This window comes from Pseudophryne corroboree, chromosome 8, assembly GCF_028390025.1.
Source record: "Pseudophryne corroboree isolate aPseCor3 chromosome 8, aPseCor3.hap2, whole genome shotgun sequence".
In the NCBI taxonomy this organism is placed as follows: domain Eukaryota; kingdom Metazoa; phylum Chordata; class Amphibia; order Anura; family Myobatrachidae; genus Pseudophryne; species Pseudophryne corroboree.
Genome location: NC_086451.1, coordinates 286,814 through 313,339, shown reverse-complemented (window position 1 = coordinate 313,339; position 26,526 = coordinate 286,814). Strand labels below are relative to the sequence as shown.

General features: G+C 49.7%; 1 protein-coding gene across 6 annotated transcripts in view; it reads right to left on the bottom strand.

The window, feature by feature from the left end:
* Positions 1 to 26,526, bottom strand: part of GPSM1 (G protein signaling modulator 1) — a 585,152-nt gene that overhangs the window by 337,020 nt on the left and 221,606 nt on the right. For all 6 annotated transcript variants that reach the window (XM_063935808.1, XM_063935811.1, XM_063935807.1 and 3 more), the window contains exon 7: positions 24,202 to 24,357. In XM_063935808.1, coding sequence (XP_063791878.1) covers positions 24,202 to 24,357 — 156 coding nt within the window. The remainder of the gene's footprint in view (positions 1 to 24,201; positions 24,358 to 26,526) is intronic.

Below are 26,526 nucleotides of genomic sequence, written 5' to 3'. Positions count from 1 at the left end.
CCACACCAATCACACCGTACAACCTGTGATCTAAACCCAGTTAACAGTATGATAACAGCGGAGCCTCTGAAAAGATGGCTCACAACAATAATAACCCGATTTTTGTAACTATGTACAAGTAATGCAGATAATCCGCACTTGGGATGGGCGCCCAGCATCCACTACGGACTCCGAGAAATAGAATTATCGGTAAGTAAATTCTTATTTTCTCTATCGTCCTAGTGGATGCTGGGGTTCCTGAAAGGACCATGGGGATTATACCAAAGCTCCCAAACGGGCGGGAGAGTGCGGATGACTCTGCAGCACCGAATGAGAGAACTCCAGGTCCTCCTTAGCCAGGGTATCAAATTTGTAGAATTTTACAAACGTGTTCTCCCCCGACCACGTAGCCGCTCGGCAGAGTTGTAATGCCGAGACCCCTCGGGCAGCCGCCCAAGAAGAACCCACCTTCCTTGTGGAGTGGGCTTTCACCGATTTTGGCTGTGGCAGGCCTGCCACAGCATGTGCAAGCTGAATCGTACTACAAATCCAGCGAGCAATAGTCTGCTTAGACGCAGGAGCGCCCAACTTGTTGGGAGCATATAGTATAAACAGCGAGTCAGATTTCCTGACTCCAGCTGTCCTTGAAATGTATATTTTTAAAGCTCTGACAACGTCCAACAACTTGGAGTCCTCCAAGTCGCTTGTAGCCGCAGGCACTACAATAGGTTGGTTCAGATGAAATGCTGACACCACCTTAGGGAGAAAATGCGGACGAGTCCGCAGTTCTGCCCTGTCCGAATGGAAAATCAGATATGGGCTTTTGTAAGATAAAGCTGCCAGTTCTGACACTCTCCTGGCCGAAGCCAGGGCTAGTAGCATGGTCACTTTCCATGTGAGATATTTCAAATCCACAGTTTTTAGTGGTTCAAACCAATGAGATTTGAGAAAGTCCAAAACAACATTGAGATCCCACGGTGCCACTGGAGGCACCACAGGGGGCTGTATATGCAGCACTCCCTTAACAAAAGTCTGGACTTCAGGAACTGAAGCCAATTCTTTTTGGAAGAAAATCGACAGGGCCGAAATTTGAACCTTAATAGATCCCAATTTGAGACCCATAGACAATCCTGATTGCAGGAAATGTAGGAATCGACCCAGTTGAAATTCCTCCGTCGGAGCACTCCGATCCTCGCACCACGCAACATATTTTCGCCAAATGCGGTGATAATGTTGCGCGGTTACTTCCTTCCTTGCTTTAATCAAAGTAGGAATGACTTCTTCCGGCATGCCTTTTTCCTTTAGGATCCGGCGTTCAACCGCCATGCCGTCAAACGCAGCCGCGGTAAGTCTTGAAACAGACAGGGACCCTGCTGAAGCAAGTCCCTTCTCAGAGGTAGAGGCCACGGATCTTCCGTGATCATCTCTTGAAGTTCCGGGTACCAAGTCCTTCTTGGCCAATCCGGAACCACTAGTATCGTTCTTACGCCTCTTTGCCGTATAATTCTCAATACTTTTGGTATGAGAGGCAGAGGAGGAAACACATACACCGACTGGTACACCCAAGGCGTTACCAGCGCGTCCACAGCTATTGCCTGCGGATCTCTTGACCTGGCGCAATACCTGTCCAGTTTTTTGTTGAGGCGAGACGCCATCATGTCCACCATTGGTCTTTCCCAACGGGTTACCAGCATGTGGAAAACTTCTGGATGAAGTCCCCACTCTCCCGGGTGAAGGTCGTGTCTGCTGAGGAAGTCTGCTTCCCAGTTGTCCACTCCCGGGATGAACACTGCTGACAGTGCTATCACATGATTCTCTGCCCAGCGAAGAATCCTTGCAGCTTCTGCCATTGCACTCCTGCTTCTTGTGCCGCCCTGTCTGTTCACATGGGCGACTGCCGTGATGTTGTCCGACTGGATCAACACCGGTTTTCCTTGAAGCAGAGGTTCTGCCTTTCTAAGCAGCTCTTTAGGAGAGCCACCTATATTGCACCCTTCTCGGCCGGGCACAAAAATCTAACTGAGGCTTGGAGGAGGGTCATAGGGGGAGGAGCCTGTACACACCACCTGATCGTAAAGCTTTACTTTTTGTGCCCTGTCTCCTGCGGAGCCGCTATTCCCCATGGTCCTTTCAGGAACCCCAGCATCCACTAGGACGATAGAGAAAGTAGCCATAACTAGTAGTCTGTAGAACGTAGCAGTAACTAGTAGTCTGTAGAAGGTAGCAGTAACTAGTAGTCTGTAGAAGGTAGCAGTAACTAGTAGTCTGTAGAAGGTAGCAGTAACTAGTAGTCTGTAGAAGGTAGCAGTAACTAGTAGTCTGTAGAAGGTAGCAGTAACTAGTAGTCTGTAGAAGGTAGCAGTAACTAGTAGTCTGTAGGCCTCACACATATTCTGTTCTCCTAATCAGCACTATCATAACTGTCAGCAGGGAAGGGACAGAGCTGGTTATTTCCAGCGTACTACTTACTGTATCTTACTGAGCACATATTCATGTGTAACCTTATTAACGTAGTGTCGTACAAACAAAACATAGCGTCCTGTAGAATCTGCTACACACTTGTATAACTTCTATGTTGTGTAGATCACCTATGTGTGTGTATACGTGCATACATGCAAATCTCTCTCTCTCTCTCTATATATATATATATATATATAGATATAAAACTGCACATTTTATAAGCAGAAATACTGTTCTAAATACACTGAAAGCTTTACATTAAACTGTATATGTATGTGTCCTTTGCAGAGTACTCAGAAAGACATCAGCAGTTTCTTATATAGCGCAGCATATTTCATTGCGGATTACAATTGGAACAACAGAAACAGAACGAAACTGGGAAATAACAGGCAGACATCGGGGTAGGAGGGCCCTGCTCGCAGGCTTACACTCCATAGATATGGCTACGGGTCATACACTGACCATTAGACGCAATTTTCTAGGGCTCCAGGTGACTTTAAAGCTGAGGTCCAGGTCTCCTAGATAATCTTTATCTGCCTGATGTCTTTACACATATGTAACTGTCTTATAAAGGTCCCCGCATAGGACCAGCCATAACTGCAGAATGAGTCCTTCCTGCGGCCTGGTTATCCTGCTAGATCCTGAGGGTTCCCTAAACTCTCCCGTAGTCCCTGTTATATGGGCTGAAGCCCTGTTTGGGCGGATATAGGTATTTTCTGCTGATTACACAGAGCCGTTGCTCGGTTGATCAGTGTGTAGTGTAGAGATCTGTGATCTAATGGATCTCTCTGTAGGTTGGTCAGTACTGGTGCTGTCAGTAGCCCAGCCTGTATACGTGCTGGGTATAAATGACGCCCCTACGTAACCTTTGCTCACACGTTCATTTCTGTGTTACTATGCTCAATAAAGCCTGGGAAGGAACGGCGTTGATGCGGCTGTATTCCCATTCACCTCCGGCTATTCCCGGTCTACATCTCACCCTGGTGCAGACCTGCGCTCGGCTGTCCGGAGCTACATTGTCTAACATGACATGGATTGCGTACAAATACGATGTTTGGGGTCTGCGCATTAGCAGAACGGGTCTTGTGATGTCGCTCGCAGCCCCGTGTCAGCCATAGTAATGCTGCCCGCGTCGGACATTTCACCCGGTGATTACAGACTGCGGTGGTGATCACAGTCCGCAGAGAGAAGTGATTGCTGTACAGGATCCTGTAACCCTCTCACGTCTACGTGCTGATTGGAGATATTTGTATATTTAATTGCCTTGTCACCTCCTTTATATGGCGCCACAAGGGATCTGCAGCGCCCAATCACAGAGCAAACAGTATGAACAAGGCATTTCTTACAGAACACTGCAGGACATGGTATATCAGCCGTCACAGCACACAGATGACCAGCAGGGCGGCAGCACCCTAGGGTTAGGTGCCATTGTGGGCAGTGGGGAGGAGAGGATGGTAACAGTCAGGGAAGAGGGCCCTGCTCGTGAGAGCTCACAGCCCATGGTTATACTGTAGATGTAGGAATGCAGATCTATCTTTATTATTGCATGTATTGCTATTCCATGGTGATCCACACTCACAGTGCAGCCAGCCCAGTTCCCCGCGTGTCACGTAGATATTCAGCCTGCGCTGCTGCTGCGGGCAGGTGACAGAGGGCAGGGACATTGGGGTCACACTGCCTAAGTCTATGCACCCGTCACAGCAGATATTATAGGCTGTCCGGAGGCTCTGTGCAGGGTCAGAGATGGTCCCAGGGTGACCGCTCGCTATACTATCTTATGTGTCTCTATGCGGGCATTATTTCATATTCTGTCACTTCTGTACTACAGCTCAGGGCGAGTCAGTGACATATATACTGTATAGAGGCACACGAGGGCGGGAGAAGAGAACCACCGCTCTAGTGATAGGGAAACACCGCCAACCCTGATCACATGAGGACAGGAGAGGAGAACCACCGCTCTAGTGATAGGGAAACACCGCCAACCCTGATCACATGAGGGCGGGAGAGGAGAACCACCGCTCTAGTGATAGGGAAACACCGCCAACCCTGATCACATGAGGGCAGGAGAGGAGAACCACCGCTCTAGTGATAGGGAAACACCGCCAACCCTGATCACATGAGGGCGGGAGAGGAGAACCACCGCTCTAGTGATAGGGAAACACCGCCAACCCTGATCACATGAGGATAGGAGAGGAGAACCACCGCTCTAGTGATAGGGAAACACCGCCAACCCTGATCACATAAGGGCGGGAGAGGAGAACCACCGCTCTAGTGATAGGGAAACGCTGCCAACCCTGATCACATGAGGGCAGGAGAGAAGAACCACCGCTCTAGTGATAGGGAAACACCGCCAACCCTGATCACATAAGGGCGGGAGAGGAGAACCACCGCTCTAGTGATAGGGAAACACCGCCAACCCTGATCACATAAGGGCGGGAGAGGAGAACCACCGCTCTAGTGATAGGGAAACACCGCCAACCCTGATCACATGAGGGCGGGAGAGGAGAACCACCGCTCTAGTGATAGGGAAACACCGCCAACCCTGATCACATGAGGACAGGAGAGGAGAACCACCGCTCTAGTGATAGGGAAACGCTGCCAACCCTGATCACATGAGGGCGGGAGAGGAGAACCACCGCTCTAGTGATAGGGAAAAACCGCCAACCCTGATCACATGAGGGCGGGAGAGGAGAACCACCGCTCTAGTGATAGGGAAACACTGCCAACCCTAATCACGAGGGAAGGAGAGGAGAACCACCGCTCTAGTGATAGGGAAACACCGCCAACCCTGATCACATGAGGGCAGGAGAGGAGAACCACCGCTCTAGTGATAGGGAAACGCCGCCAACCCTGATAACATGAGGATGTGAGAGGAGAACCACCGCTCTAGTGATAGGGAAACACCACCAACCCTGATCACATGAGGATAGGAGAAGAGAACCACCGCTCTAGTGATAGGGAAATACCACCAACCCTGATCACATGAGGATAGGAGAAGAGAACCACCGCTCTAGTGATAGGGAAACACCGCCAACCCTGATCACATGAGGATAGGAGAGGAGAACCACCGCTCTAGTGATAGGGAAACACCGCCAACCCTGATCACATGAGGATAGGAGAGGAGAACCACCGCTCTAGTGATAGGGAAACACTGCCAACCCTGATCACATGAGGGCGGGAGAGGAGAACCACCGCTCTAGTGATAGGGAAACGCTGCCAACCCTGATCACATGAGGGCAGGAGAGGAGAACCACCGCTCTAGTGATAGGGAAACACCGCCAACCCTGATCACATGAGGGCAGGAGAGGAGAACCACCGCTCTAGTGATAGGGAAACGCTGGCAACCCTGATCACATGAGGGCAAGAGAGGAGAACCAGCGCTCTAGTGATAGGGAAACGCTGGCAACCCTGATCACATGAGGGCAGGAGAGGAGAACCACCGCTCTAGTGATAGGGAAACGCTGCCAACCCTGATCACATGAGGGCAGGACAGGAGAACCACCGCTCTAGTGATAGGGAAACGCTGACAACCCTGATCACATGAGGGCAGGAGAGGAGAACCACCGCTCTAGTGATAGGGAAACGATGCCAACCCTGATCACATGAGGGCAGGACAGGAGAACCACCGCTCTAGTGATAGGGAAACGCTGCCAACCCTGATCACATGAGGACAGGAGAGGAGAACCACCGCTCTAGTGATAGGGAAACACCGCCAACCCTGCTCACATGAGAGCAGGAGAGGAGAACCACCGCTCTAGTGATAGGTAAACACCGCCAACCCTGATCACATGAGGATAGGAGAGGAGAACCACCGCTCTAGTGATAGGGAAACACCGCCAACCCTGATCACATGAGGGCAGGAGAGGAGAACCACCGCTCTAGTGATAGGGAAACACCGCCAACCCTGATCACATGAGGGCAGGAGAGGAGAACCACCGCTCTAGTGATAGGGAAACACCGCCAACCCTGATCACATGAGGGCAGGAGAGGAGAACCACCGCTCTAGTGATAGGGAAACACCGCCAACCCTGATCACATGAGGGCGGGAGAGGAGAACCACCGCTCTAGTGATAGGGAAACGCTGCCAACCCTGATCACATGAGGGCAGGAGAGGAGAACCACCGCTCTAGTGATAGGGAAACACACTGCCAACCCTGATCACATGAGGGCAGGAGAGGAGAACCACTGCTCTAGTGATAGGGAAACACCGCCAACCCTGATCACATGAGGATAGGAGAGGAGAACTACCGCTCTAGTGATAGGGAAACACCGCCAACCCTGATCACATGAGGACAGGAGAGGAGAACCACCGCTCTAGTGATAGGGAAACACACTGCCAACCCTGATCACATGAGGATAGGAGAGGAGAACCACCGCTCTAGTGATAGGGAAAAGCTGCCAACCCTGATCACATGAGGACAAGAGAGAAGAACCACCGCTCTAGTGATAGGGAAACGCTGCCAACCCTGATCACATGAGGGCAAGAGAGGAGAACCACCGCTCTAGTGATAGGGAAACACCGCCAACCCTGATCACATGAGGACAAGAGAGGAGAACCACCGCTCTAGTGTTAGGGAAACGCTGCCAACCCTGATCACATGAGGACAGGAGAGAAGAACCACCGCTCTAGTGATAGGAAAACACCGCCAACCCTGATCACATGAGGGCAGGAGAGAAGAACCACCGCTCTAGTGATAGGAAAACACCGCCAACCCTGATCACATGAGGGCAGGACAGGAGAACCACCGCTCTAGTGATAGGGAAACACCGCCAACCCTGATCACATGAGGGCAGGAGAGGAGAACCACCGCTCTAGTGATAGTGAAACACCGCCAAGCCTGATCACATGAGGGCAGGAGAGGAGAACCACCGCTCTAGTGATAGGGAAACACTGCCAAACCTGATCACATGAGGACAAGAGAGAAGAACCACCGCTCTAGTGATAGGGAAACACCGCCAACCCTGATCACATGAGGATAGGAGAGGAGAACCACCGCTCTAGTGATAGGGAAACGCTGCCAACCCTGATCACATGAGGGCAGGAGAGGAGAACCACCGCTCTAGTGATAGGGAAACACCGCCAACCCTGATCACATGAGGGCAGTAGAGGAGAACCACCGCTCTAGTGATAGGGAAACGCTGCCAAACCTGATCACATGAGGACAAGAGAGAAGAACCACCGCTCTAGTGATAGGGAAACGCTGCCAACCCTGATCACATGAGGGCAAGAGAGGAGAACCACCGCTCTAGTGATAGGGAAACACCGCCAACCCTGATCACATGAGGACAAGAGAGGAGAACCACCGCTCTAGTGATAGGGAAACGCTGCCAACCCTGATCACATGAGGACAGGAGAGGAGAACCACCGCTCTAGTGTTAGGGAAACGCTGCCAACCCTGATCACATGAGGACAGGAGAGAAGAACCACCGCTCTAGTGATAGGAAAACACCGCCAACCCTGATCACATGAGGATAGGAGAGGAGAACCACCGCTCTAGTGATAGGGAAACGCTGCCAACCCTGATCACATGAGGGCAGGAGAGGAGAACCACCGCTCTAGTGATAGGGAAACGCTGCCAACCCTGATCACATGAGGGCAAGAGAGGAGAACCACCGCGCTAGTGATAGGGAAACACCGCCAACCCTGATCACATGAGGACAAGAGAGGAGAACCACCGCTCTAGTGATAGGGAAACGCTGCCGACCCTGATCACATGAGGACAGGAGAGGAGAACCACCGCTCTAGTGATAGGGAAACGCTGCCGACCCTGATCACATGAGGACAAGAGAGGAGAACCACCGCTCTAGTGATAGGGAAACGCTGCCAAACCTGATCACATGAGGGCGGGAGAGGAGAACCACCGCTCTAGTGATAGGGAAACACCGCCAAGCCTGATCACATGAGGGCAGGAGAGGAGAACCATCGCTCTAGTGATAGGGAAACGCTGCCAACCCTGATCACATGAGGGCAGGAGAGGAGAACCACCGCTCTAGTGATAGGGAAACACCGCCAACCCTGATCACATGAGGGCAGGAGAGGAGAACCACCGCTCTAGTGATAGGGAAACACCGCCAACCCTGATCACATGAGGACAGGAGAGGAGAACCACCGCTCTAGTGATAGGGAAACACCGCCAACCCTGATCACATGAGGGCAGGAGAGGAGAACCACCGCTCTAGTGATAGGGAAACGCCGCCAACCCTGATCACATGAGGATAGGAGAGGAGAACCACCGCTCTAGTGATAGGGAAACGCTGCCAACCCTGATCACATGAGGAGAAGAGAGGAGAACCACTGCTCTAGTGATAGGGAAACGCTGACAACCCTGATCACATGAGGGCAGGAGAGGAGTACCACCGCTCTAGTGATAGGGAAACGCTGACAACCCTGATCACATGAGGGCAGGAGAGGAGAACCACCGCTCTAGTGATGGGTAAACGCTGCCAACCCTGATCACATGAGGATAGGAGAGGAGAACCACCGCTCTAGTGATAGGGAAACGCTGCCAACCCTGATCACATGAGGGCAGGAGAGGAGAACCACCGCTCTAGTGATAGGGAAACGCTGCCAACCCTGATCACATGAGGGCAGGAGAGGAGAACCACCGCTCTAGTGATAGGGAAACGCTGCCAACCCTGATCACATGAGGGCAGGAGAGGAGAACCACCGCTCTAGTGATAGGGAAACGCTGCCAACCCTGATCACATGAGGGCAGGAGAGGAGAACCACCGCTCTAGTGATAGGGAAACGCTGCCAACCCTGATCACATGAGGGCAGTAGAGGAGAACCACCGCTCTAGTGATAGGGAAATGCTGCCAACCCTGATCACATGAGGACAGGAGAGGAGAACCACCGCTCTAGTGATAGGGAAACGCTGCCAACCCTGATCACATGAGGGCAAGAGAGGAGAACCACCGCTCTAGTGATAGGGAAACGCTGCCAACCCTGATCACATGAGGACAGGACAGGAGAACCACCGCTCTAGTGATAGGGAAACGCTGCCAACCCTGATCACACGAGGGCGGGAGAGGAGAACCACCGCTCTAGTGATAGGGAAACGCTGACAACCCTGATCACATGAGGACAGGACAGGAGAACCACCGCTCTAGTGATAGGGAAACGCTGTCAACCCTGATCACATGAGGGCAGGAGAGGAGAACCACCGCTCTAGTGATAGGGAAACGCTGACAACCCTGATCACATGAGGACAGGACAGGAGAACCACCGCTCTAGTGATAGGGAAACGCTGCCAACCCTGATCACATGAGGGCAGGAGTGGAGAACCACCGCTCTAGTGATAAGGAAACGCTGCCAACCCTGATCACATGAGGGCAGGAGAGGAGAACCACCGCTCTAGTGATAGGGAAACGCTGACAAACCTGATCACATGAGGGCAGGAGAGGAAAACCACCGCTCTAGTGATAGGTAAACGCTGCCAACCCTGATCACATGAGGACAGGAGAGGAGAACCACCGCTCTAGTGATAGGGAAACACCGCCAACCCTGATCACATGAGGACGGGAGAGGAGAACCACCGCTCTAGTGATAGGGAAACACCGCCAACCCTGATCACATGAGGACAGGAGAGGAGAACCACCGCTCTAGTGATAGGGAAACACTGCCAACCCTGATCACATGAGGGCAGTAGAGGAGAACCACCGCTCTAGTGATAGGGAAACGCTGCCAACCCTGATCACATGAGGGCAGGAGAGGAGAACCACCGCTCTAGTGATAGGGAAACGCTGCCAACCCTGATCACATGAGGGCAGTAGAGGAGAACCACCGCTCTAGTGATAGGGAAACGCTGCCAACCCTGATCACATGAGGGCAGGAGAGGAGAACCACCGCTCTAGTGATAGGGAAACGCTGACAACCCTGATCACATGAGGATAGGAGAACCACCGCTCTAGTGATAGGGAAACACCGCCAACCCTGATCACATGAGGGCAGGAGAGGAGAACCACCGCTCGAGTGATAGGGAAACGCCGCCAACCCTGATCACATGAGGGCAGTAGAGGAGAACCACCGCTCTAGTGATAGGGAAACGCTGCCAACCCTGATCACATGAGGGCAGGAGAGGAGAACCACTGCTCTAGTGATAGGGAAACGCTGACAACCCTGATCACATGAGGGCAGGAGAGGAGAACCACCGCTCTAGTGATAGGTAAACGCTGCCAACCCTGATCACATGAGGGCAGGAGAGGAGAACCACCGCTCTAGTGATAGGTAAACGCTGCCAACCCTGATCACATGAGGATAGGAGAGGAGAACCACCGCTCTAGTGATAGGGAAATGCTGCCAACCCTGATCACATGAGGGCAGGAGAGGAGAACCACCGCTCTAGTGATAGGGACACGCTGCCAACCCTGATCACATGAGGGCAGGAGAGGAGAACCACCGCTCTAGTGATAGGGAAATGCTGCCAACCCTGATCACATGAGGGCAGGAGAGGAGAACCACCGCTCTAGTGATAGGGAAACGCTGCCAACCCTGATCACATGAGGACAGGAGAGGAGAACCACCGCTCTAGTGATAGGGAAACGCTGCCAACCCTGATCACATGAGGGCAGGACAGGAGAACCACCGCTCTAGTGATAGGGAAACGCTGCCAACCCTGATCACATGAGGGCAGGACAGGAGAACCACCGCTCTAGTGATAGGAAAACACCGCCAACCCTGATCACATGAGGGCAGGAGAGGAGAACCACCGCTCTAGTGATAGGGAAACACCGCCAACCCTGATCACATGAGGGCAGGACAGGAGAACCACCGCTCTAGTGATAGGGAAACGCTGCCAACCCTGATCACATGAGGGCAGGAGAGGAGAACCACCGCTCTAGTGATAGGTAAATGCTGCCAACCCTGATCACATGAGGACAGGACAGGAGAACCACCGCTCTAGTGATAGGGAAACGCTGTCAACCCTGATCACATGAGGGCAGGAGAGGAGAACCACCGCTCTAGTGATAGGGAAACGCTGCCAACCCTGATCACATGAGGACAGGACAGGAGAACCACCGCTCTAGTGATAGGGAAACGCTGCCAACCCTGATCACATGAGGGCAGGAGAGGAGAACCACCTCTCTAGTGATAGGGAAACGCTGCCAACCCTGATCACATGAGGAGAAGAGAGGAGAACCACCGCTCTAGTGATAGGGAAACGCTGCCAACCCTGATCACATGAGGGCAGGAGAGGAGAACCACCGCTCTAGTGATAGGGAAACGCTGCCAACCCTGATCACATGAGGGCAGGAGAGGAGAACCACTGCTCTAGTGATAGGGAAACGCTGACAACCCTGATCACATGAGGATAGGAGAGGAGAACCACCGCTCTAGTGATAGGGAAACGCTGCCAACCCTGATCACATGAGGACAGGACAGGAGAACCACCGCTCTAGTGATAGGGAAACGCTGCCAACCCTGATCACATGAGGATAGGAGAACCACCGCTCTAGTGATAGGGAAACACCGCCAACCCTGATCACATGAGGATAGGAGAGGAGAACCACCGCTCTAGTGATAGGGAAACGCTGCCAACCCTGATCACATGAGGACAGGACAGGACAGGAGAACCACCGCTCTAGTGATAGGGAAACGCTGCCAACCCTGATCACATGAGGATAGGAGAACCACCGCTCTAGTGATAGGGAAACACCGCCAACCCTGATCACATGAGGGCAGGAGAGGAGAACCACCGCTCTAGTGATAGGGAAACGCTGCTAACCCTGATCACATGAGGGCAGTAGAGGAGAACCACCGCTCTAGTGATAGGGAAACGCTGCCAACCCTGATCACATGAGGATAGGAGAACCACCGCTCTAGTGATAGGGAAACACCGCCAACCCTGATCACATGAGGGCAGGAGAGGAGAACCACCGCTCTAGTGATAGGGAAACGCTGCCAACCCTGATCACATGAGGGCAGGAGAGGAGAACCACAGCTCTAGTGATAGGGAAACGCTGCCAACCCTGATCACATGAGGACAGGACAGGAGAACCACCGCTCTAGTGATAGGGAAACACCGCCAACCCTGATCACATGAGGATAGGAGAACCACCGCTCTAGTGATAGGGAAACACCGCCAACCCTGATCACATGAGGATAGGAGAACCACCGCTCTAGTGATAGGGAAACACCGCCAACCCTGATCACATGAGGACAGGAGAGGAGAACCACCGCTCTAGTGATAGGGAAACGCTGCCAACCCTGATCACATGAGGGCAGTAGAGGAGAACCACCGCTCTAGTGATAGGGAAACGCTGACAACCCTGATCACATGAGGGCAGGAGAGGAGAACCACCGCTCTAGTGATAGGGAAACGCTGCCAACCCTGATCACATGAGGATAGGAGAGGAGAACCACCGCTCTAGTGATAGGGACACGCTGCTAACCCTGATCACATGAGGGCAGTAGAGGAGAACCACCGCTCTAGTGATAGGGAAACGCTGCCAACCCTGATCACATGAGGATAGGAGAACCACCGCTCTAGTGATAGGGAAACACCGCCAACCCTGATCACATGAGGGCAGGAGAGGAGAACCACCGCTCTAGTGATAGGGAAACGCTGCCAACCCTGATCACATGAGGGCAGGAGAGGAGAACCACAGCTCTAGTGATAGGGAAACGCTGCCAACCCTGATCACATGAGGATAGGAGAGGAGAACCACCGCTCTAGTGATAGGGAAACACCGCCAACCCTGATCACATGAGGATAGGAGAACCACCGCTCTAGTGATAGGGAAACACCGCCAACCCTGATCACATGAGGATAGGAGAACCACCGCTCTAGTGATAGGGAAACACCGCCAACCCTGATCACATGAGGACAGGAGAGGAGTACCACCGCTCTAGTGATAGGGAAACGCTGCCAACCCTGATCACATGAGGGCAGTAGAGGAGAACCACCGCTCCAGTGATAGGGAAACGCTGACAACCCTGATCACATGAGGGCAGGAGAGGAGAACCACCGCTCTAGTGATAGGGAAACGCTGCCAACCCTGATCACATGAGGATAGGAGAGGAGAACCACCGCTCTAGTGATAGGGAAACGCTGCCAACCCTGATCACATGAGGATAGGAGAGGAGAACCACCGCTCTAGTGATAGGGACACGCTGCCAACCCTGATCAGGGAGTACACACTTTCTGTTATAGTGACAATTGCATGCCACGAGGTCTGAGTGACACGGTAATGTTACATGATAAGACATGTGTGGCCAGAGAGACCCCAGCCCACGTGGACAATGGCGGCGCGGCACTGAAGGGGTTAACCCTCAGTGACCGGCGCCATATTCAAGGACAATGGGCGCTTGGCGCCACTTTTAAACTGTGCACTGGTGCTAAACGCCATCTTTAAATGTAGTGTGGGTGCTAGGCACCGGGTATTTAAAAATATATTTACTACTGTGTTTTCCCCAATGTTATATTTAATGCAAATGCCAGCACTTAGAAGGAATGTGTAAGCTGTGTTGGTTTTAAAATGCACTTACTATAGATGTCTGAATAATCATCTCCTGTCAGTAGGAAGTGGCATGCTAATGGCTCTAGCAGAGAGGTGTGAATGACAAAACCTTTTGATGTGTAAAGATGCTAATCACGGGGTCTATGGGCTTGGGACCTGTTTCATGTACCTGATTTAATTGATATACGAACCCTGAATGGCAGATGCAGGAAGGAAGACTGTTTGTTTGTATTGTAGCCTTTCCTGTTGTAATCTCAAACACTGGGTTTGCCTGGAGATGTGAATGAGACAGAAACATTTGTATTTTGAAGCTATGTGATAAATTTATCAATAGTGAATGTTAATCTGATACCAAACGTTGTCTGGGTGACAGGAAGGATGATATTGTTTTATTGCACTTATCTCCTTTTGAAATGTAATTTATTTATTGGTATTTTGTAAAATAACCTGATTGGTTGGAGAAGACAGGGAGGGCTTACCCCCCCTGTGGTACTGTGTGGAAATTTGACATAAAAAGGAGGCCTGCGTGCCTCCAGATTGTAGTTGTACCATCTTATTCTGCTGGAACATCTTGCTGTATGCTGTTGCCCCTAGCAATAGGGATGAGTTCTCTTTAGAACTATAGAGCAAATAAATACCATTTGCCTCAAGAAGACCGCGTCATCTTGTGACCTACAGGGTTATGCCAATTATAGCCCCGTCCTCCGGCTGTCCAGGGAAGCACCTAACGTCTCCAAGTTCCGCCTTCCGCCAGCTACCGGTAGAGGCCTAGCAAGTGGCTAGTGGGGATTCGTCAACACCACACAGGTGTGGTAAGGCAGTGCGTCGGCACATACAGAGCAGAACCGTGGTTCCAAACGCCACGGCAGGTTAGGAGTTTGGTGGTGGCAGCATAAACCCGCCCACAGCGCAGTGGGTGGAGTCAGTAACAGGCGGTTACTGACGGTAAGCGGGAATCCCATATGTGGTCAGGCCTCGTGTGACCTAACCTTCCAATCTGTGCGCAGGAGACGGGACGCGAAAGCGACGAGTGCTTTCGTACGGGACCGTCCTGTCACAACATGTAATCTGTATGTAACTCTGACATATCGCTCCCATTGCACAAGCCCAGCTCACTGTGTGTGTGTGTGTGTATATATATATATATATATATATACATATACATATGAACACGTTAAACTAGGCCCTAGAGGAGGGGACCTACTAAGAAAATTGTCTCAGCAAGAGATGTACTGGATTTTCACATTGAACACTCTTCACCCACAAGGTCACAACGAAGGATATGAGATTGCTCCTTTTTTATGAAAAAGTTATTTTTCCTCCAATATAAAATAAGAATTTACTTACCGATAATTCTATTTCTCGTAGTCCGTAGTGGATGCTGGGAACTCCGTAAGGACCATGGGGAATAGCGGCTCCGCAGGAGACTGGGCACAAAAGTAAAAGCTTTAGGACTACCTGGTGTGCACTGGCTCCTCCCCCTATGACCCTCCTCCAAGCCTCAGTTAGGATACTGTGCCCGGACGAGCGTACACAATAAGGAAGGATTTTGAATCCCGGGTAAGACTCATACCAGCCACACCAATCACACCGTACAACCTGTGATCTGAACCCAGTTAACAGCATGATAACAGAGGAGCCTCTGAAAAGATGGCTCACAACAATAATAACCCGATTTTTTGTAACAATAACTATGTACAAGTATTGCAGACAATCCGCACTTGGGATGGGCGCCCAGCATCCACTACGGACTACGAGAAATAGAATTATCGGTAAGTAAATTCTTATTTTCTCTGACGTCCTAGTGGATGCTGGGAACTCCGTAAGGACCATGGGGATTATACCAAAGCTCCCAAACGGGCGGGAGAGTGCGGATGACTCTGCAGCACCGAATGAGAGAACTCCAGGTCCTCCTCAGCCAGGGTATCAAATTTGTAGAATTTAGCAAACGTGTTTGCCCCTGACCAAGTAGCTGCTCGGCAAAGTTGTAAAGCCGAGACCCCTCGGGCAGCCGCCCAAGATGAGCCCACCTTCCTTGTGGAATGGGCTTTTACAGATTTTGGCTGTGGCAGGCCTGCCACAGAATGTGCAAGCTGAATTGTACTACAAATCCAACGAGCAATAGTCTGCTTAGAAGCAGGAGCACCCAGCTTGTTGGGTGCATACAAGATAAACAGCGAGTCAGATTTTCTGACTCCAGCCGTCCTGGAAACATATATTTTCAGGGCCCTGACTACGTCCAGCAACTTGGAGTCCTCCAAGTCCCTAGTAGCCGCAGGTACCACAATAGGCTGGTTCAAGTGAAACGCTGAAACCACCTTAGGGAGAAATTGAGGACGAGTCCTCAATTCCGCCCTGTCTGAATGAAAGATCAGATAAGGGCTTTTACAGGATAAAGCCCGCCAATTCTGACACGCGCCTGGCCGAGGCCAGGGCCAACAACATGACCACTTTCCATGTGAGATATTTTAACTCCACAGATTCAAGTGGTTCAAACCAATGTGACTTTAGGAACCCCAAAACTACATTGAGATTTCAAGGTGCCACTGGAGGCACAAAAGGAGGCTGTATATGCAGTACCCCTTTTACAAACGTCTGAACTTCAGGAACTGAAGCTAGTTCTTTCTGGAAGAAAATTGACAGGGCCGAAATTTGAACCTTAATGGACCCCAATTTTAGGCCCATAGACACTCCTGTTTACAGGAAATGCAGGAATCGACCTAGTCGAAAATTTCTCCATCGGGGCCTTACTGGCCTCGCACCCGCAACATATTTTCGCCAAATGCGGTGATAATGCTTTGCGGTTACATCCTTCCTGGCTTGATCAGGGTAGGGATGACTTCATCCGGAATGCCTTTTTCCTTCAGGATCCGGCGTTCAAACGCCCTGCCGTCAAACGCAGCCGCGGTAAGTCTTGGAATAGACATGGTCCTTGCTGGAGCAGGTCCCTTCTTAGAAGTAGAGGCCACGGGTCCTCCTTGAGCATCTCTCGAAGTTCCGGGTACCAAGTCCTTCTTGGCCCATCCGGAGCCACGAGTATAGTTCTTACTCCCCTCCGTCTTATAATTCTCAGTACTTTTGGTATGAGAGGAAGAGGAGGGAACACATACACTGACTGGTACACCCACGGTGTTACCAGAGCGTCCACAGCTATTGCCTGAGGGTCCCTTGACCTGGCGCAATACCTGTCCAATTTTTTGTTTAGGCGGGACGCCATCATGTCCACCTTTGGTTTTTCCCAATGGTTTACAATCATGTGGAAGACTTCTGGGTGAAGTCCCCACTCTCCCGGGTGGAGGTCGTGCCTGCTGAGGAAGTCTGCTTCCCAGTTGTCCACTCCCGGAATGAACACTGCTGACAGTGCTATCACATGATTTTCCGCCCAGCGAAAAATCCTTGCAGCTTCTGCCATTGCCCTCCTGCTTCTTGTGCCGCCCTGTCTGTTTACGTGGGCGACTGCCGTGATGTTGTCCGACTGGATCAGCACCGGCTGACCTTGAAGCAGAGGTCTTGCTTGGCTTAGGGCATTGTAAATGGCCCTTAGCTCCAAAATATTTATGTGAAGTGATGTCTCCAGGCTTGACCACAAGCCCTGGAAATTTCTTCCCTGTGTGACTGCTCTCCAGCCTCGCAGGCTGGCATCCGTGGTCACCAGGACCCAGTCCTGAATGCCGAAACTGCGGCCCTCTAGAAGATGAGCACTCTGCAACCACCACAGGAGAGACACCCTTGTCTTTGGTGACAGGGTTATCTGCTGATGCATCTGAAGATGCGATCCGGACCATTTGTCCAGCAGGTCCCACTGGAAAGTTCTTGCGTGGAATCTGCCGAATGGAATTGCTTCGTAGGAAGCCACCATTTTTTCCCAGGACCCTTGTGCACTGATGCACTGACACTTGGCCTGGTTTTAGGATGTTTCTGACTAGTTCGGATAACTCCCTGGCTTTCTCCTCCGGGAGAAAACACCTTTTTCTGGACTGTGTCCAGGATCATCCCTAGGAATAGAAGGCGTGTCGCCGGGATCAGCTGCGATTTTGGAATATTGAGAATCCAACCGTGCTGCCGCAGCACTATCTGAGATAGTGCTACCCCGACTTCCAACTGTTCCCTGGATCTTGCCCTTATCAGGAGATCGTCCAAGTAAGGGATAACTAAAACTCCCTTCTTTCGAAGGAGTATCATCATTTCGGCCATTACCTTGGTAAAGACCCGTGGTGCCGTGGACAATCCAAACGGCAGCGTCTGAAACTGATAGTGACAGTTCTGTACCACAAACCTGAGGTACCCTTGGAGAAGGGTAAATTGGGACATGTAGGTAAGCATCTTTGATGTCCAGAGAGACCATATAGTCCCCTTCTTCCAGGTTTGCAATCACTGCTCTGAGTGACTCCATCTTGAATTTGAACCTTTGTATGTGAGTGTTCAAGGATTTTAGATTTAAAATTGGTCTCACCGAGCCGTCCGGCTTCGGTACCACCAATAGTGTGGAATAGTACCCCCTTTCCCTGTTGCAGGAGGGGTACCTTGATTATCACCTGCTGGGAATACAGCCTGTGAATGGCTTGCAATACTGTCTCCCTGTCTGAGGGAGACGTCGGTAAAGCAGACTTTATGAAACGGCGAGGGGAAGACGTCTCGAATTTCTTGAGACGGGCCCCCACCGTGCCCGAGACCGCTTGTAAAGCCTCAGCGTCATGCTGAGGACTTTTCGGAGGCGGGAGAGGGCTTTTGTGGGAATTGGCTGTTTGCTGCAGCCTTTTTCCTCTCCCTCTGCCACGGGGCAGAAATGAGGCGCCTTTTGCCCGCTTTATGGGGCCGAAAGGACTGCGCCTGATAATACGGCGTCTTCTTAGGTTGAGAAGCTACCTGGGGTAAAAATGTGGATTTTTCAGCCGTTGCCGTGGCCACCAGGTCTGTTAGACCTACCCCAAATAACTCTTCCCTTTTATAAGGCGATACTTCCATATGCCTTTTGGGATCAGCATCACCTGACCACTGTCTTGTCCATAACCTTCTTCTGGCAGAAATGGACAGCGCACTTACTCTTGATGCCAGTCGGCAAATATCCCTCTGTGCATCACGCATATATAGAAATGCATCTTTTAAATGCTCTATAGTTAGTAATATACTGTCCCTATCTAGGGTATCAATATTGTCAGTCAGGGAATCCGACCAAGCCACCCCAGCACTGCACATCCAGGCTGAGGCGATTGCTGGTCGCAGTATCACACCCGTGTGAGTGTATATACATTTTAGGATATTTTACTGCTTTCTGTCAGTAGGTTCCTTAAGGGCGGCCGTATCCGGGGACGGTAGTGCCACTTGTTTTAGACAAGCGTGTGAGCGCTTTATTCACCCTAAAGGGTGTTTCCCAACGTGCCCTATCCTCTGGCGGGAAGGGGTATGATGCTAATAACTTTTTAGGAATTATCAGTTTTTATCGGGGGAAACCCACGCATCATCACACACTTCATTTAATTCCTCAGATGCAGGAAAAACTACAGGCAGTTTTTTCTCACCCAACATAATACCCTTTTTAGTGGTACTGGTATTATCAGAAATGTGTAAAAACATTTTCCATAGCCTCAATCATGTAACGTGTGGCCCTACTGGAAGTCACATTCGTCTCTTAATCGTCGACACTGGAGTCAGTATCCGTGTCGGCGTCTGTATCTGCCATCTGCGGTAACGGGCGTTTTAGAGCCCCAGATGGCTTTTGAGACACCTGGACAGGCACAGACTGAGTCGCCGGCCGTCTCATGTCATCAATCTTTTGTAAAGAGCTGACACTGTCACGTAATTCCTTCCATAAGCTCATCCACTCAGGTGTCGACTCCCTAGGGGGTGACATCTCTGTTACAGGCAATTGCTCCGCCTCCACCTCATTTTCCTCCTCATACATGTCGACACAACGTACCGACACACAGCACACACACAGGGAATGCTCTGATAGAGGACAGGACCCCACTAGCCCTTTGGGGAGACAGAGGGAGAGTATGCCAGCACACACCAGAGCGCTATATATATATACAGGGATAACCTTATATAAGTGTTACTCCCTTTTATAGCTGCTGTTTATAATTTAGCTGCCAATAGTGCCCCCCCTCTCTCGTTTTTACCCTGATTCTGTAGGGACTGCAGGGGAGAGTCAGGGAGCCGTCCTTCCAGCGAAACTGTGAGGGAAAATGGCGCTTGTGTGCTGAGGAGATAGGCTCCGCCCCTTCACGACGGCCTTATCTCCCGCTTTTTTCTGGAAAACTGGCAGGGGTTAAATACATCCATATAGCCCAGGAGCTATATGTGATGTATTTCTTTTGCCATCCTAAGGTATTTCTGTTTTTATTGCGTCTCAGGGCGCTCCCCCCCAGCGCCCTGCACCCTCAGTGACCGGAGTGTGAAGTGTGCTGAGAGCAATGGCGCACAGCTGCAGTGCTGTGCGCTACCTTAGTTGAAGACAGGAACGTCTTCTGCCGCCGATTTCACCGGACCTCTTCGTTCTTCTGGCTCTGTAAGGGGGCCGGCGGCGCGGCTCCGGGACCCATCCAGGCTGAACCTGTGATCGTCCCTCTGGAGCTAATGTCCAGTAGCCTAAGAAACCCAATCCACTCTGCACGCAGGTGAGTTCGTTTCTTCTCCCCTTAGTCCCACGATGCAGTGAGCCTGTTGCCAGCAGGACTCACTGAAAATAAAAAACCTAAAATAAACTTTTACTCTAAGCAGCTCAGGAGAGCCACCTAGCCTGCACCCTTCTCGTTCGGGCACAAAAATCTAACTGAGGCTTGGAGGAGGGTCATAGGGGGAGGAGCCAGTGCACACCAGGTAGTCCTAAAGCTTTTACTTTTGTGCCCAGTCTCCTGCGGAGCCGCTATTCCCCATGGTCCTTACGGAGTCCCAGCATCCACTTAGGACGTCAGAGAAATATTAGTTTTTCCGCTCAACTCTTGCAATGTGTATAAGTATTTTTAACTTTATTTTCAATTTACCATTACAATCATTAGTATCCACAATATGTATATTTATATAAATTGTTGAATCTGGTATCTATGTTGTGTCCGAACCTCCCCCCACCCCCTCCATATAGCAACATGTGAGGACAAATAGGGGGAATCAGTGTCATTGTTTACATCTATAGGTTTTCTATAATAATTTTATTTTTTATAATTTTTTATATTTGTTATTTCTGATGTTTTAAAAGGATTTTTTATGCATACTAATTATTTACTATCTGATATCACAACAAGTGTTGTATTATCTGCATAATGGATGTATTTTTAATCATGATTGTATTCTATATTTATGGACTGTATTGTATTAGAGCCAGTATGTGAAAGACTGTTCTGGATCTACATGGGTCTGTCACTTTAAATTATATCCCTGCTGGGAACATGCATGATACATGTTTACATATGTAAATTGCGGTGACTTCGGAGGTGACGGGATTAGCGTCACTTCCGGGAATGAAGAAGCCCGGCTGCTACGCCCTTTTTCAGTATAAGGAGGCGGGAAATGACGTAGCAGTATGGACGCGTCACTTCCCCTAATGTAAGGGCAGACTCTGAGTATTAGAGCTGGCCTGCGGTACGCGACCGGAAGTGACGCGGCCGCGACCGGGACGGACCGTGTCACTTCCGGTAATCGAGTACACACAAGCGGTGACTTAATTCACTGCTTGTGCGTTTTGAACTAGGGATTTGTAATTCACTCATTTAACCACTGATTCACCAATGGCTTTTTATGTATGTCTAATGTACTCTTAAGATCTGTTTACATCGAGCGCAACTTCCGGTTCCGGAAATGACGTGAACCGGAAGTAATTACACCATTAGATAGGAACAATCTATAAATATGTGCATATTGTTTGGCTCTGTATTCTCTTGAGGAAGCCTGAAAGGGCGAAACGCGTTGAGACTGACTGACCTACCTACCTGCCTACCTACCGACTACCTGTATCACTAAGCTAAGCTTTTTATGTTTTATTTCTGTGTATTAAAATACTTTCTGTTTTTTCATACAAGGTAGTCTGATATTGCTTTATACGGGACCGGCTTGGGTCATTTGGATAGAGGTTTATCCGATATGCATGGTTAAAGCATTTGATTTGGTGGAGAGGAGTTATTGGACAAGAAACTGACAGGCCTTGATACAAGTTTTCATCCAGTACGGAATTTTTCATTTGGCGTGTCTGCAATACATTATTTACTAAATTACTGCACCATAAGGCGCTTGTTCTTCTCCCCTACTCTCGTAGAAATTCCATGACTGAACATACCCAAGTCATTTTCTGAAGAACTGAGCTGCCGCTAGGACGTTTGGAGTGTGCCCATAAGGTCCTGATAAGTTCACTGGGGACAGTGACGGTTTGAGACTTTTGCAAGACTGTTATTTACTGACCCTTAGAAGGGATTCCTGAATGGTGGATAAGTGCACTGATCTATAAAAGTACTAATAAAAATCTACAGTTTGACATGCTAAGGCCAAAGCATCTCCAGATATCATCTGCCGGGGAATGCTGGGAATTGTAGTTCTATTACACCTGTGGCCAAGCCTGCTCTGTTTCATGCATCTATAGATCTGATCTCACAGCTCCCTCTTGTGGCTAAACCATAAATGACTGTCATGTATACAGGTTGAGTATCCCATATCCAAATATTCCGAAATACGGAATATTTTGAGTGAGAGTGAGATAGTGAAACCTTTGTATTTTGATGGCTCAATGAACACAAGCTTTATTTAATACACAAATTTATAAAAAATATTGGCTAAAATGACCTTCAGGCTGTGTGTATTAGGTGTATATGATGTGTATAAGGTGTATATGATGTGTATAAGGTGTATATGATGTGTATTAGGTGTATATGAAACATAAATGCATTCTGTGCTTAGACTTAGGTCCCATCACCATGATATCTCATTATGGTATACAATTATTCCAAAATACGGAAAAATCCCATATCCAAAATACCTCTGGTCCCAAGCATTTTGGATAAGGGAGACTCAACCTGTATAATATGTAGAATTTAAAAGTTTATTACAGGAAAATAGGAACCTATGCAGTTACGCCACTGGGGCAGTTCTGTAGTGGGGGTGGGGGGTAACACCCCGCCATTATCCTACTGTTATACGACATCTCTTGCGCTGGGTACACATTACACAATTTTTTTTAACAATTCTGACGGATAGGAACGAAAGACCGTTGAAATAGTCCAGCATTTACGCACTACTTGCGCGCTCTGCAGTCGTCAGCGACGTTCGCTGGTCGTACCTACATGTAACTAATGGGCCCTACACACTTAGCGATTTCACTGATCGATATCGATATACTGTTCATATCTTTCAGTGTGGAGGCACCAGCGATGAATTATGCGCGGCCCCGCGCTCGTTCATCGTTGGTGCCAGGTCGCTTATGCATGCAGGCCAGTATGGACAATCTCATCCATATTAGCATGCACTTCTATGGAGCCAGGTGATGGGGGGAGTGAAGAAACTTCACTGCACCCATCACTGCCCCCCCCCCCCCCCCGATCACTAGAGAGGTCAGTAGTGTAATAATCTGCAGAATATATCACTATGTACCTAGATCACTAGAGAGGTCAGTAGTGTAATAATCTGCAGAATATATCACTATGTACCTATCAGGGGGTAGATGGGGCTAAGCAATGTTCTGCAGATCACTAGAGCGGTTAGTAGTGTAATAATCTGCAGAAGGTATCACTATGCATCTGTCAGTGGGTAGATGGGGAGCAATGGTCTGCAGATCACTAGAGAGGTCAGTAGTGTAATAATCTGCAGAATATATCACTATGTACCTATCAGGGGGTAGATGGGGCTAAGCAATGTTCTGCAGATCACTAGAGCGGTTAGTAGTGTAATAATCTGCAGAAGGTATCACTATGCATCTGTCAGTGGGTAGATGGGGAGCAATGGTCTGCAGATCACTAGAGAGGTCAGTAGTGTAATAATCTGCAGAATATATCACTATGTACCTATCAGGGGGTAGATGGGGCTAAGCAATGTTCTGCAGATCACTAGAGCGGTTAATAGTGTAATAATCTGCAGAAGGTATCACTATGCATCTGTCAGTGGGTAGATGGGGAACAATGGTCTGCAGATCACTAGAGAGGTCAGTAGTGTAATAATCTGCAGAATATATCATTATGAATTTGTCAGGAGGTGGATGGGACAGACCACCGCCCTGCAGATGTGTAAATGGGACGGAGCAATGCTCTGCAGATGTGAAAGCTATTCGTAACATAAGGTTCCGTGGTACAGAAAACAATGTATCCCTGGGGATGGGCCACTTACCTGTCCCCGAGTTCTTGCGCTATGGATAGGTGCTTGAGGTGATATTCTATGGCTCTCTCATAGTCCTGGAGCAGTGTGTACGTGTTCCCCAGACTATAGCAGGCCTGTGCTTCCACTGCCTGATCCTTCAGCTGCCTGGAGAGCTGGAGCGTCTTCCTAGGGGGAAACAGAAGAACAGGTCAGTGATACACACCTCCAGCACCTTACCGGGATCTGACCACTAGATGGAGATACAGAGCCTTCTATCCTATGTATAACAATACAGCATCTCCTGATCTATACATTCTACATACCTCCAGCACATTACCGGCATCTGACCACTAGATGGCTACACAGAGCCTTCTATCCTATGTATAACAATACAGCGTTTCCTGATCTATTCATTCTACACACCTCCAGCACAATACCAGGATCTGACCACTAGATGGAGATACAGAGCCTTCTATCCTATGTATAACAATACAGCATTTCCTGGTCTATCCATTCTACATACCTCCAGCACATTACCGGGATCTGACCACTAGATGGCGATACAGAGCCTTCTATCCTATGTATAACAATACAGCATTTCCTGATCTATTCATTCTACACACCTCCAGCACATTACCGGGATCTGACCACTAGATGGAGATACAGAGCCTTCTATCCTATGTATAACAATGCAGCATTTCCTGATCTATACATTCTACACACCTCCAGCACATTACCGGGATTTGACCACTAGATGGCGACACAGAGCCTTCTATCCTATGTATAACAATGCAGCATTTCCTGATCTATACATTCTACAGACCTCCAGCACATTACCGGGATCTGACCACTAGATGGCGACACAGAGCCTTCTATCCTGTGTATAACAATACAGCATTAACTGATCTATACATTCTACACACCTCCAGCACATTACCGGGATCTGACCACTAGATGGCGACACAGAGCCTTCTATCCTATGTATAACAATGCAGCATTTCCTGATCTATACATTCTACACACCTCCAGCACATTACCGGGATCTGACCACTAGATGGCTACACAGAGCCTTCTATCCTATGTATAACAATACAGCATTTCCTGATCTATTCATTCTACACACCTCCAGCACATTACCGGGATCTGACCACTAGATGGCGATACAGAGCCTTCTATCCTATGTATAACAATACAGCATTTCCTGATCTATTCATTCTACATACCTCCAGCACATTACCGGGATCTGACCACTAGATGGCGATACAGAGCCTTCTATCATATGTATAACAATACAGCATCTGCTGATCTATACATTCTACATACCTCCAGCACATTACCGGCATCTGACTACTAGATGGCGATACAGAGCCTTCTATCCTATGTATAACAATGCAGCATTTCCTGATCTATTCATTCTACACACCTCCAGCACATTACCGGGATCTGACCACTAGATGGCGACACAGAGCCTTCTATCCTATGTATAACAATACAGCATTTCCTGATCTATACATTCTACACGCCTCCAGCACATTACTGGGATCTGACCACTAGATGGAGATACAGAGCCTTCTATCCTATGTATAACAATACAGCGTTTCCTGATCTATACATTCTACACGGGTTCACTACGATATGCCGGCGGTCGGGCTCCCGGCGACCAGCATACCGGCGCCGGGAGCCCGACCGCCGGCTTACTGACAGTGTGGCGAGCGCAAATGAGCCCCTTGCGGGCTCGCTGCGCTCGCAACGCTACGGGCACGGTGGCGCTTTATTCTCCCTCCAGGGGGGTCGTGGACCCCCACGAGGGAGAATAAGTGTCGGTATGCCGGCTGTCGGGCTCCCGGCGCCGGTATTCTGGTCGCCGGGAGCCCGACCGCCGGCATACTGAAGACCACCCATTCTACACACATCCAGCACATTACCGGTATCTGACCACTAGATGGAGATACAGAGCATTCTATCCTATGTATAACAATACAGCATTTCCTGATCTATTCATTATACACACCTCCAGCACATTACTGGGATCTGACCACTAGATGGAGATACAGAGCCTTCTATCCTATATATAACAATACAGCGTTTCCTGATCTATTCATTCTACACACCTCCAGCACATTACCGGGATCTGACCACTAGATGGAGATACAGAGCCTTCTATCCTATGTATAACAATACAGCGTTTCCTCATCTATACATTCTACATACCTCCAGCACATTACTGGGATCTGACCACTAGATGGAGATACAGAGCCTTCTATCCTATGTATAACAATACAGCGTTTCCTGATCTATTCATTCTACACACCTCCAGCACATTACTGGGATCTGACCACTAGATGGAGGTACAGA